This window comes from Rutidosis leptorrhynchoides, chromosome 5 (assembly GCF_046630445.1).
Source record: "Rutidosis leptorrhynchoides isolate AG116_Rl617_1_P2 chromosome 5, CSIRO_AGI_Rlap_v1, whole genome shotgun sequence".
NCBI classification, from domain to species: Eukaryota; Viridiplantae; Streptophyta; class Magnoliopsida; order Asterales; family Asteraceae; genus Rutidosis; species Rutidosis leptorrhynchoides.
This window is the reverse complement of record NC_092337.1, coordinates 428,372,790-428,386,704: the sequence shown is the minus strand read 5'-3', so window position 1 is coordinate 428,386,704 and position 13,915 is coordinate 428,372,790. Positions and strand designations below refer to the sequence as shown.

The window sequence follows — 13,915 nt, the reverse complement described above, 5'->3', positions numbered from 1 at the left end:
AATTACCCCTTATCCGGTGGCATTTGTTTTCGGCTAAACAAATGTCTACCAATATGGCTTGATTGTGAACATATGATTTTGCATGCGTGGTTGTTTTGTATGATTATGTGGATTGTATGGTTGTATGCTACAAGTTAATCACACAAATTAACAACAAGCAAAATGGCAATTTAATTGGTTAAATTATACATTTATTAACGACATGCAAAACGTCAAATTTAAATGGTTAAATTAAAAATGGCTAAAAGGACATTAATAAACGGTTATTAAGATCATGATTAGGATCATACATATAAAATGGTTTATAGACATGAAATTGGCTTTTCATAATGAACTATACACCAAATGCATGTTGGTGTATGGCAAATGTTTTCTTAAACTAGAATTTATGAAAACTTAAAATCCCTTAACTAAAACAAGGTAAACAAGTTGAACGCCATCCTTTTGTGGAAACACTTAGACATATTAGGAATCTCTTGATGGGATAAAGGTCACCTAACCGTCATGAGTGAACTAATATGAATAAGGTACACTTCGCATACATGTGGGATAAAGGTCACCTAACCACTTGTATGTTAAGTCTACATGTTTACACAAGTAGGACGACTTGATTTGGGAATCATGAACTTAGGGTCACCGAAGCATGATGAACAAATAGGCGTTGATGGGATAAATATGCCATGCAAAAGGATTGCATGATCCCATAACTTAGAAGTTGCAAAAGGATTGCAATTGTCATATAATGACTACCTAGCTAAATCAAATAACGGGATAAAGGTCACCTAACCGAAATTTGATTTACCGTTGGATTCTAATATTTAATAAGTCAATTAAAATTTAAAAGGGTATTGAATGTTAAATTAAAAATCGATACTTAAACGAACTTTGTTAATTTTGTAGATGGCCGCAAATAACAACAACATGCAAAATGCACCACTTAACCTAAACAACCTATCATTAAGGTCTCTCCTCGAGAAAGACAAACTCAATCATACGAACTTTATGGATTGGTTCCGTAATCTTAGGATTGTCCTCAAACTTGAGGACAAAGCGTATGTGTTGGAGGACCCTATTCCCGACCAACCGGATGAGGAAGATATAGAGGGCATGACTTATTATGACAAGTATTGCGCCGATTCGGTGCAAGTCGCTTGTCTAATGCTTGGGACTATGATACCCGAACTCCAAAAGGATTTCGAACATCATAGTGCATATGACATGATTACGCAATTGAAGGAGATGTTCCTTCAACAAGCACGTGTCGAGCGCTTCGAAACGGTTCGAGCGCTACATGCATGTCGTATGGATGACACCCAATCCGTCTCCTCTTATGTCCTCAAAATGAAGAGCCTTATTGATCGTGCTAACCGTCTTAACCTAAACATATCAAATGAGTTAGCCACTGATCTTATCCTTAATTCTCTATCAAAAAGGTTTGATCAATTTGTAATTAATTACAATATGAATGGGATGGATAAGAGCATAGGTGAGCTTCACGGTATGCTTAGAACGGCGGAAACTAGCATGGGTAAAAGGGCTTTACCCGTGTTAGCAATCGATCAAGGTGGGTCCAAAGGTAAGACCTCTAAGCCAAAGGTGGCTAAGAGAAAAGGACCCACCTATCAAGGCAAAGGGAAGGGGAAGATGGTTACCCCAACCATCAACAAGACCAAGAAGCAAAAGGTCACCGAGAAGGCAAACCCCAAGGAAGACCCATGTTTCGGTTGCGGTGAGATGGGTCATTGGAAACGAAACTGTCCGGTCTACCTTAAGGAGTTGAAGGACAAGAGGGATGCAGGGCAAACCTCAGGTAATATATATATGGTATATATAGAGCTAAGTATTACTTCTTCTAATACATGGGTATTAGACACTGGATGTGGAACTCATATTTGCAATTCTTTGCAGGGGTTCAAAAGAAGTGATCATAAGGCGGGAACATCAAGTCTCTATATGGGCAATGGTGCAAAGGTGCATGTTAAAGCTCAAGGAGATTTTATTTTGAAGCTTCCAAGTGGATTGGAACTTATTTTAGAAAATGTTTTGTATGCTCCGGATTTGTGTAGAAACATTATTTCTATTTCTCGCTTAAAACAATGTGGTTACGTTGTTAATTTTATTGATGATGATATTCATGTTTCTAAAGATAATGTATTCTATTTCAAGGCTTCGCCTTCAAATGGAATTTATGAATTGGTTCATGATGACGCATCATTGAGCTCTATATACCATACAAGCACCAAGAAACTCAAAAGGGATTTGAGTGATTCCTACTTATGGCATTGTCGCCTTGGTCACATAAACAAGAACCGAATGCATACACTTCAAAGGAATGGACTTTTGAAATCAAACGAAATGGATTCATTTGATGTATGCGAATCTTGTTTACAAGGCAAGATGACTAAAGCACCTTTCAAAGGGACCTATGAAAGGGCTAAAGATTTATTGGGATTAATACATTCGGATGTATGTGGACCCTTTAAACCCATGACTAGGAAAGGTGAAAGATACTTTGTTAATTTCATTGATGACTTTAGTCGTTTCGGATATGTCTACTTATTAAGACACAAGGACGAAACGTTTGAAGCATTCAAAGAATATCAAAACGAAGTACAAAATCAACTCAATAAGACAATTAAGGTACTACGTACCGATAGAGGAGGTGAATACCTAAGCGATGCCTTCCAAGATCATCTTAGGAGTTGTGGGATTATCTCACAACTTACTCCACCCGGAACACCCCAACTTAATGGAGTTTCCGAAAGGAGGAACCGAACCCTAATGGATATGGTTCGATCTATGATGGCAAGAAGCTCGTTGCCTCTATCATTTTGGGGTTATTGTCTAAGCTCCGCGGCTCGTATTTTAAATATGGCCCCAATCAAGAAAGTGGAACGAACTCCTCACGAGATGTGGTTTGGTAAACCTCCATCTCTATCATACTTAAAAGTATGGGGATGTGAAGCTTATCCTAAGCGTTACGTCCCTAATAAGTTGAATGCTCGATCCACGAAGTGTATCTTCATAGGATATCCCAAGGATGATATGGGATACTATTTCTATGATCCATCCGAGCAGAATGTATTTATTGCTCGGAAGGCGGAATTCCTTGAAACTAAGTTCCTAATGGAAGGAAATAGTGAAAGGAAGATAGATCTTGAAGAGGTTCAAGATCAAGTAGATGATACACAATTGGTTGACACTAGCACTCAACATGAAAATGTTGATAGTGATCAAATGGATGATCAAAATACACAAGACATTCGTAGATCTGGTAGGATTAGCAATCCTCCTGAGAGATATGGGTTTCTCATAGATGGTTGCTATACGGTTGATTTGGATGAACCAACAAACTACCAAGATGCTTTATCAAGGATTGATAAAGATAAATGGCAGGAAGCCATGAACGCCGAGATGCAATCCATGTATGAAAACCAAGTGTGGGAACTTGTTGAGCAACCTCCTAGCTCTAAGCTAGTTGATTGCAAATGGCTTTTCAAAATGAAAACCGACATACATGGAAACTTGGATACATATAAAGCTAGACTTGTTGCAAAAGGTTTCACTCAAACTCAAGGGGTTGATTATGATGAAACTTTCTCGCCTGTGGCAATGCTAAAGTCTATTAGGATATTATTTGCCATTGCTGCTCACTACGACTATGAAATATGGCAAATGGATGTCAAAACCGCTTTCCTAAATGGACATCTTATGGAAGATGTCTATATGGTCCAGCCTGAAGGTTTTGTTGATCCAAAATATCCTAAAAGTGTATGCAAGTTAAAGAAGTCAATCTACGGATTGAAACAAGCATCTAGAATGTGGAATCATCGTTTTAATGAGGAAGCCGAGAAATTTGGCTTCATTAAAAATGGTGATGAAGCTTGTGTATATAAGAAAGCTAGTGGGAGCTCTACAATGTTCCTTGTGCTATATGTGGATGATATATTATTATTTGGGAATGATATTACCACAATGCAAGGAGTCAAAACTTGGCTAAAGAGTTGCTTCTCCATTAAGGATCTTGGAGAAGCACAATACATTTTGGGGATAGGAATCTATAGGAATAGATCCAAGAAATTGATAGGTTTAAGTCAAAGTACATACATTGATAAAATCTTGAAAAGGTTCAAGATGGAAAACTCTAAGAAAGGTTTGGTACCTATTCAAAGAGGAACCATTCTCAGTTCATCTCAGTGTCCTACCACGAAAGATGAACAAGAGAGAATGAAGAAAGTCCCATATGCATCCGCTATTGGGTCTATCATGTATGCAATGATATGTACTAGACCGGATGTGTCATGCGCTCTAAGCTTGACAAGTAGATACCAGAACAACCCAGGAAACAGTCATTGGATTGCTGTTAAAAGTATATTGAAATACCTTAGGAGAACTAAGGATATGTTTCTAATATACGGGTCTGGTGAGGAGGAACTCGCCGTAAAGGGTTACGTGGACGCGAGTTTCCAAACTGATCGAGATGACTCTCGATCACAATCCGGTTATGTCTTCATGTTAAATGGTGGTGCGGTCTCTTGGAAGAGTTCGAAACAGGAGGTTGTTGCGTTATCCACTACAGAGTCGGAGTACATTGCCGCCTCACTGGCAGCTCAGGAAGCTGCATGGATGAAGAAATTCATCGACGACTTAGGAGTGGTCCCTTCCATTCAGGATCCTCTTGAGATCTTTTGTGACAACGAGGGTGCGATTGCTCAAATCAAGGAACCTCGTGCTCATCAAAAGACTCGTCACATTGAGCGGAGATTCAACTACATCAGGGATGAGGTTGAAAAGGGAAAGATATGTATTCACAAAGTTCACACAGATCATAATGTTGCGGATCCACTCACGAAGCTTTTACATGGGCCAAAACATGAGGGACATGTTTGTGCGTTAGGGCTTCGATATTCTAGTGATTGGAAATGATCTATTTTATGTATTGTACCAGAACGAAATTATTCAAACTCATTAATATAACTATGGTGTTAATTTATTTGAGTTATGTTCCTATTTTGCATATTTCATCCATGAATAAGCAATTATTCTAAATTTCCGTAGTCGATCACATTTGTGGGAACAAGTGTGAGGTTTAGACTATTATGAACTTGGATTGGTATACATTCATAGGTTGAATGTGGGGCAAGGTTGCAACCAAGGTTCATAGATATTTGTGGGAAACAAATATTGGAAGACCCGCTCTCAAGAATTACTGTATAGAGCCTTTGTGGTTGATCACATGTAATCTTGAGTAAAGGCGAATATCATTGTATCCTCTGACCTGAGATACATATTGGGTTCGGATATTCACCAAGTACTGTGCCTTGATTCTTTCCTTCGCTATTCTGAAACATGGTAGTACATAAGGAAGAACTCAGGTATATTACAAAGTGTATATCTAGGACGTATGTAGTCAAGATGGAATTTGTCCCTCTTATTCGTTGAGAGTCAGATGTCTAAGGCCTGAAAAGTTAAATCTATAAGAGAGTGATCACTCTGTATCTCTTGGATTTAACATGACATCTAGGACGAAAGGAAGTAATGAAAGATTCACCTAATCATGTTCGAGATGGGAACTCGAAAGGGATGATGTTATTGAATGGCACAAAGTCATAACATATTAGGGGTGATGGACGGTGTGTTAGGCTGTATCCATCACTTGCATTAATTTCTTATGTTTCTCGTGCAAGTGGGAGATTGAAGGTATTTCGTATGCCCGAGAGACATATTAAATTAATGTGGCTAATGTGTTATGATCCAAGTCGGGTCATACCCAATAACAAACTTACCGACACCTTACGTATTTGATCTTAACGATTGGATCATTAAACAAATACGCAACACTTGAATTTTAGAAAATCAGGTTTCTAAAATATTATCACTTGAGATAAATTATTTGGATAATTTATATATATAATTATTTATGGGTTTAAATGATTATATTGTGTTATATTTTATAAAAGGTTTTATAAAATGTATAAGTAACAAAATAATACATAAGTTTATAAAAGGTTTATAAACTTTTAAAATAACCTACAAGTATTATTATAAAACATTATGTGGTGCAGAATTTGGGACTCCAAGGAAGGGCACACACATGCTTGTTTGTTACTTTTAATACTACACAACACCACATGAGCATGGCTAACACTTCTACCAAGTATTTGACTCATTCATTCAAGTAATACATGCAATAATACTCCAAAAAAAAAACTGCAAAAAACCCTCTAAAAGGGCTGTCCAGGCCGTGGCTGTTAAGGGAGAAAAAGAGGGTTCTAAATTTGGTTTTTGGAAGTTTGATTCAAGTGTTGATAAATCCTAACCAAAGTACAAGGTGTTGGTGCAAAGTTTGGGGTATAACTACTTGAGGTTTCATAGTTTTGGAGCTCCATTCATCATCATCTTCATCATCATCTATCAACAAGCTAGGAGAAGGTATAATCTCTTTACTTGCTTGTAGTTTGTAAGTATATATCACAACTTGATCCTAATTGGGATTTAACTTTAATTGGTTAAAGATTAACAAGTTTTAAATTGGTAATTAACATGCTTCCGCTTTCTTAATTCTTAAAATGGTTTAAGTATTTTATGAAATTGTTAAATCCCAACAGTATACATTGGGTCGTGGATTGATCCAAGATAATTTATATTGATTTATTTCTGTACTGCTAACTGTGGACAATTAGTTGTAGGCTACTAACGTTGGACATCTAACTTAATAAACTTAAATCATTAAAATGTAATAAAAAATGTTGTGAATATATTTCGATCATACTTTGATATATATGTACATATTTGTTATAGGTTCGTGAATCGACCAGTGGCCAGTCCTATTTCCGACGAAGGAAAAATCTGTGAAAGTGAGTAAACTTGCCCATAATGGATCATAAACTTATTTGAGTAACTTAATAGCATGATTTGATGGTATGATATCGATTATTCGTTGAATGTTACTACTGTTCTTCATCACTCGCACGAGTGAGCATTCACTCGTACGGTTGAGGTAGTCAACCGAGTGGTGAACCGTGCGAGTGAGTGGTGATGAGCAACTTATGTTTTGATTGTGATGATACGTACGGATGATACGTGACTCGTACGAGTCACTAGTCACTCGTGTGATGAACCGTACGGATCATGTGATTCATTGTAGGATGTTTGGTCATAGACCAAACGTACGAGTGAGTGTTCTCAAATGTGCGTGTGATGGTGTTACTCGTACGGTTGACAGACCACTTGTAAAGTGATTAAGTGTTGATTTTGGTGTTGTTTTCTTATTGTCGGGTTATTATCAAGATATGATTACTGACTCGGACTGTATCATTCTCAGGTGATAAAGGAACAGAGAAGACTCAGTAACATTAGACCACTGAGTTCTTGCTGGTAATTGGTGAGTGGGACTATCCTTATTGATATTGGTATTTGGTAACAAGTGTAGTTACTACCCGCTGTTTTGCTTAATATAGATTATGATAATCTATGTATGTGTGTTAATTATTGTTGTAATGATAAGTAGTAGGTTATACTACTGTTATCAGGTTTTTGCTTAGATTGAAATAGTAGAATGCCTGATTAGATTGCCTTGTGATTATTAGTGATGTTACTTACGGTGAGATTGTAGGTGGGTTATGTGCACATTAGGGAACTGGCCGTGTATAGAAGGGTCAGTACCGTCCGTGTATAGAAGGGACGGAAGAGGTCAACCGTGTATAGAAGGGTTGGGCTCGGGGGTTATTGTACGGGCAGTATACTAAAATTGACGTATGTAAATGTCAGGAGAGGTATACTGTGGGACAATAACTAGAGCTATCGGTACGGCTCTAGCTTGATCAGCTAGTAGTTGTAGACTTGGCAGGGTCAACGACCCTCTTGGGGTTTATAGCCGTTTGTGCTATGTTTAGCCGTTAGTGCTATGAATGTGAATATCTGTATAGAGCTATTGATTTCATTAGTGAGTAGCTATGTATAGCTATGGATACCTTTATTGTATAGCTATGTAAGGCTATGTTAGTGTAGTGGCTTTGGAGCCTTTACTGAATAGCTTGTTATTGCTATTTCTACTGTGTTAATTGAATCACTGCCTAGCTCTGTATGATATAGTTGTGTAATGCTATATTATGTGATAGCTGTGTAATGCTATGTACTTATGCCCTTGACCAGATGCATGATACCTAAAAGCTAGGCTTGGTACTTTGTATTAGTATCTGTTGGGATATCTCATTCACTTAGCGTTGTGCTAATCCCTCACACTCTCTCCCCTGCAGGTTATATTGTTTGCATGCTAGAGACGGGAGAAGATAGTTGTACTTTGGTTATGTTTGACACACTGAAGAACTCTGATGTTTGAATTAACTCTGCTTCACTGTTTCAAAAAGTAACACCAGTTGAACTGTAATGAATAGTATCATATATGTTTAATATATGCTTATAACCATGATTTGATAAACTGATATTCCGCTGTGTATTTAAAAAAAATGGACGGTGTTACAAAATACACGATTTAAAAAAAAACAGTGACTAAATCGGAGATACGAATCAAAATATATGAACATTCAAAGTTTAGCACCGATCGCACCAAGCACCACTTCTTGGTGCATGGTGTGTTTAGCTGCATTGGTGATTATCTCGACAAACAGCATCACGCAGCACGCATCATGCGATGTACGTGATGGGCCAAAAATTGTGTTGTCTCGATGATTATCTCGGCAAACACGCATTACGCACGGACCTGCACGCATCATGTGTGGTGCGTGATACATGGTGCGTGGAGAGAGGGCATTTTTGCATTTACGATTTCTTCAGAGGATATTGTTATACACTTTTAGAAATGAGGTCCCTTATACCATAGTTATTGAAATAGCGATCAGAAACAATTTTATTAAGAAAGATGGCCAAGTTCACTTCGTTGGGCATGAGAAAAAAAAAAGGTAAGCTAGTTGAAAAGAAAGTCCAAAAAAATGCTCTTAATAACCAGTCCACTTAAATCATAGAAGCAAAATTTTACATTTTAGGAATATTAAACCTTTCATATACTAACGTCGTTGAAAACCACGTCGTCTGGCTCCCACCATACCTAAAGAATGCTTCAAAACGACATTGTCTCCAAAATCATTCCAAAAACTGCAAAGTACCCACTTCCACTATAACCAACTTACAAAAACTACCCTAAACTCTCGGGGGTAAAAGGTAAATTCACTGAATTAAAATAAAAACTCCACCTAAACACTTCGACAGCCCGTATCTTCCTCCTCGCTCTGAGTTAAATTTCACCGACCACACCGTTAAACTCGGAATATTTTTATGAACAAAACGAAACTAACTACATTTGAAACGGACACTTTTTAAAAAATGCTAAACACAAGGACTGCTCGTATCTTTCCGCTCGCCGCGAGTTAAATTTTTTCGACAGCATCGTCATACTCGAAATAATTTTATGAACATAACGAAAATAAGTACGTTCGAAACGGACACTTTTAAAAAGCGTTAAACACAACGACAGCCCGTATCTTCCTGCTCGTCGCGAGTTAAGTTTTTTCGACATCACTGTTAGACTCGAAATAATTTTATCAACAAAACGAACTAACTATGTTCGAACCGAACAATTTTTAGAAAAGACTAAAGACGACGACACCTACAACGGCGCTTAACACATGGTCTGTTTTCCCTCTTGTAAATACATAAAGGTACGTTAAATATGAATATGTTAAATATGAATATGCAGGCCGAAAGCCTCCGCCGCATCGCGCGGCTGGATCCGGACTAGTTTTGATTCATTTTAACAAAGTATTTTTATTATATAAGTATATAAGTCTTCATTGAGTATTAGCTACGGAGTATTATATATATTCACATTAGACAAATCTAGAAAATGGGTATGGAAGTTAACTTGGTGACTCTCCTCCAAAGCACAACTTTTTTGAATAAATACCACCTAAATGATAACAAGAGGAAAAAAAAAGCGTGAACAGTTCTCTGGCCAATAGGGATGCAACTTTTAGTCTTCTCCGTAGTATATATGGTATAAGACAAATCTAGAAAATGGGTATGGAAGTTAACTTTGTGATTTTTCTCCAAACGTGCACACACTGTGTGACTTTTTTGAAAAAAATACCACATAAATGATAAAAGAAGAGGAAAAAAAAGCGTGAATAGTTCTCTGGCAGGGATGCAACTTTTAGTCTTGTGCGTAGTATATATGATAATGGCGTAATACATAGGAAAGCCCAACAGCCCAATACACAAATTCTGTATGAAACCTTAACAAGTTAACAATACTACTGATAATACTATATAAAGACTTCCATTGGGCTGTTCATTATTGAATTTTCCTATGTATTGAGCCGTTCTCTATCATCCTGATCTAAAAAACTAGGACTGTTCTAAGATCCTTTTTGGGCACTAGCAAGGTTTTAATTAATTACAATGCCCGATTTATAGGCAATTTCATTCAGACGTTTGAAAGACAAACAATCTTGTGCAATATAGGAAAGAAAGTAGCACAGTAGTATTACGATGACGATTGAGCTGAAATCTTCGAATAAATAAGGTAAATAACTCTGTACATTCCTTCAAAATATAATCAACACTAAAACACAATCACAAAGATAAAGATACAGATCAAAGATAACAAACTGTTTCCTGACTACTAAAGGTGTATTAACTATTGTATTGCTGAAAAAGAGAGTCAATAAATTAATATTGGACTATTGGCATGTATCGGATGTGGCATTCATTAATTCATTCAAAAGAGGGTTGCAAACATTCATCAAGCATTTTAACAATAATAGGAGTTTCCAGAGCACCAGCAACCCGTTCCTTATCGTTCAATAGTTTGTTCACTGCCATATAAGGGGACACAAGAAAAAAGTAAACAGCAACACAAACAAATATTACAATTACAATTGCAATTACAATTAAATATTAAATACACATTATATAATACAAATCTACTAAAACCCATGACTGGTACTGTTCACCATTGCAATCATGTAAATAGCCCCAATTTCGGGGTATTTTAGTAATTCGTTTCATTTTTATTTTTCTTTTACTTTTTTTTCCCTTTTCTAATTTCTTTACGACCTTTTTTTCACTTTTTTATTAAATGTCCAATTAACCAACCGTTAACCATCTTTGGTGAGTGTTAGGGTTGTTCACTGACTCCAAGCCTTCTAGCGCTTTTGTCTCGTTTGTATCTTTTGTTAGTCTTTTTCATCTATTGATGAAAATGATTTGTCTTTATGTTATCGTTATTTTAGCAAAAAAAAAAAAAAACTTTTTTTCCCTTTTCTTTACAACCTTTTTTTCACTTCGTTTTTCATTCTTCTTTTAAAAGTCAAATTTTCTTTACAACATTTTTTTTCACTTTCTTTTTCATTCTTCTTTTAAAAGTCAAATTTACCGAATGCTAACAATCTTTTTCCCTTTTATTTACAACCGTTTTTTCACTTCATTTTTCATTCGTTTTGTAAAAATCCAGTTAACCGGCAGCTAACCATTATTTTTCCCTTTTGTTTATAATCTTTTTTTCACTTCCTTTTTCATTTCTTTTTTAAAGTTCCAATTAACTACAAGACACCCCGCAGTGAAGCGTTAGCTTGTTATCCTCGTTCACATACATTTAAGCATAGACATAACTTGTTAATTACCACGTGACAAGCTTCACTAGCAGTTTATTAAATTTATACCATCGGTATATGCATTTCAATAGAATAAGGAAGAGGGAATGAGAAATACCTGCATCTTCGGTTGCATGAGTTCCAGGAGCCACCTTTATCTCAACCTAAACAAAGCAACAATTTATTCATATCAAAGCATTAAACACAAATTCATAAGTATATAGCAAGGCTGAAAAGTTCAAAAAAATCATAACCAAATCTACATCTTAAGTAACTATATCACAAGATGAAACCGGATGCAAATTAGTTGCCTGACCAGGAAAAACATTTATCCGTTTACCCGTTTTAAGACGCAAATTAGGTTATTACAAGATGGATATTATTTTATCTACAAACAAAATTCCCAAATCATATTTATATTTCATGATCATACTAATTAAATATATACGGAGTATCATACGAAAGTGGAGCCAATACCTTGAAGCGCGAAGGAAGACTGCGCATAAGTTTAACCCGCAAACAAAGACCAATATTATCTGCCATACTACAATGCTTAACTGTTGGTGTAAACATGACACTGGACAAAAACAATACAATTTCCATCCATCTAATTAAGTCTGAAATCCGCATAAAACCCCATCAAAGATACCGAAGATAAAAATAAAACATACTTACCGAACATAACTAAGTTTATCATCTACCTCAATAGCATCTTCTGTAATCACATGTAACTCTTCTAATGAATACGGATATTCGGGATCTTTAATGTCTCTAATATGATGTACAACAAAATATTAAGGAGTACAACAAGTATTTTACTCCGTATATACTCCGTATATATTATGATTTCAATATAGACATTGAAATAACCAATTCATTCACTGATATTTTTATATTATAATGAATAAATAAACATAAAAAGGATATCAAATATTTCAAGTTTGTCAATGAGTTCAGATGCGTATTCATCGAATTCGCTATCACCGGGTCGAGTTGTTCGAGCTGGGTGTTCCTTCTTTTCATATACGACTGGGTTTGGATTGATTAATGCAGGTGCCATTTTTTAACTTTTTTTATTACTAATAATCCAGCAAGCTAATCAACTCCGTTTATAATAATCCGAAAGAATTACAATAAATTTTGAACGACGTATAAATATTTAATCGGATGATGATTTAGGGGTTCTAATTAATTTGGGATATAGTATTCAACATTCAAGAAATATATATTTAACTTTAGGGTTTGGACAGCGCATGTGCGAGTATGGGCAATTGCATACGGCCCAAACTTTGGAAAGGACCTAAAATTTTAGATAGCTCGTATATTATTTTCGAAACGCAAAATTACAAAGATCAACTCAAAAATTATGATGACACAAAAGATATGTTAAAATTTCGCTAACTGAGGATACATAAAGTGTTAACTCATGTACATGCGTGATCATTTTTATAATTTAATTAAAAGTTGTAACGTACTCGTGTCGATAACTATTGCTAATGATATATAAGAGTATCGATTAAAAAGAGTTTCAACAACCTTCTCTTAAAAAATGTCAGGATAGTATAAATGTTCAAACAATGTATATATGTTCAAATCCCACTTCGAATAGCGTGAATAGAGAAAACTTTATCAGTTTACTTACATAATCAGTTAAAATATTATATATGCTCAAACCTTACGCTTTCCGTCACCATAAATGTTAACTCGATCCTTTGGAGGCATTAGATTGCTTAGTTGAGAAAGGTTGCCAACAAAGTAATCCGCTATACAGTTTGCAGAAATGTAATTATATAATATTTTAGCGTCTTCAATCGCTTTTCGTATCACAATTTTGTCACTAAATGTCTCTTTACCACATTCGAATACGTGTTCCATTCGTGAGGGATCTATCTCAAACTCCGAAGGCAAAAATCATTGTTTGTAGAAATTTTCTATAAAACTTAACGTTTTAAATTTGCAAATGTAATTTGAGTAGTTATGTAGTATCAACCATTTAAATAAATTAAAAACTTTATAAGAGGTTTCATATTCAAACCTCATTAACAAACATATATTTTGGGTTACTGGAAAAAGAGTTAGTAAAGGTCTATATTTGGGTTACTTGAAAAAGAATTAGTAACGATAGCAGGATAATCATATATGGTCTTGATAAGGTGAAACTTTATGCGTTTATCTGTTTTGATGACCCACTTTTGATATAACTTATGGGACATAATCTTTATAATTGAAAGTTATCAATAATACATACATTGTACACGTACCTTAACATTTTCAGCTTCTTTGATGGCATCACCAAGCTTAAGTTG

At 35.7% G+C, this 13,915-nt stretch overlaps 1 protein-coding gene across 1 annotated transcript; it reads right to left on the bottom strand.

Moving 5' to 3' along the window:
• Nucleotides 1-10,731: 10,731 nt before the first annotated feature.
• On the bottom strand, nucleotides 10,732-12,669 carry LOC139849200 (protein AE7-like). Its single transcript, XM_071838861.1, has 5 exons — nucleotides 12,537-12,669; nucleotides 12,285-12,390; nucleotides 12,087-12,186; nucleotides 11,728-11,773; nucleotides 10,732-10,832 (listed from the first exon to the last, which is right to left on the bottom strand). Exons 1-5 carry the CDS (start codon nucleotides 12,667-12,669, stop codon nucleotides 10,732-10,734), a joined length of 486 nt encoding a protein of 161 aa, XP_071694962.1.
• Nucleotides 12,670-13,915: the final 1,246 nt, after the last annotated feature.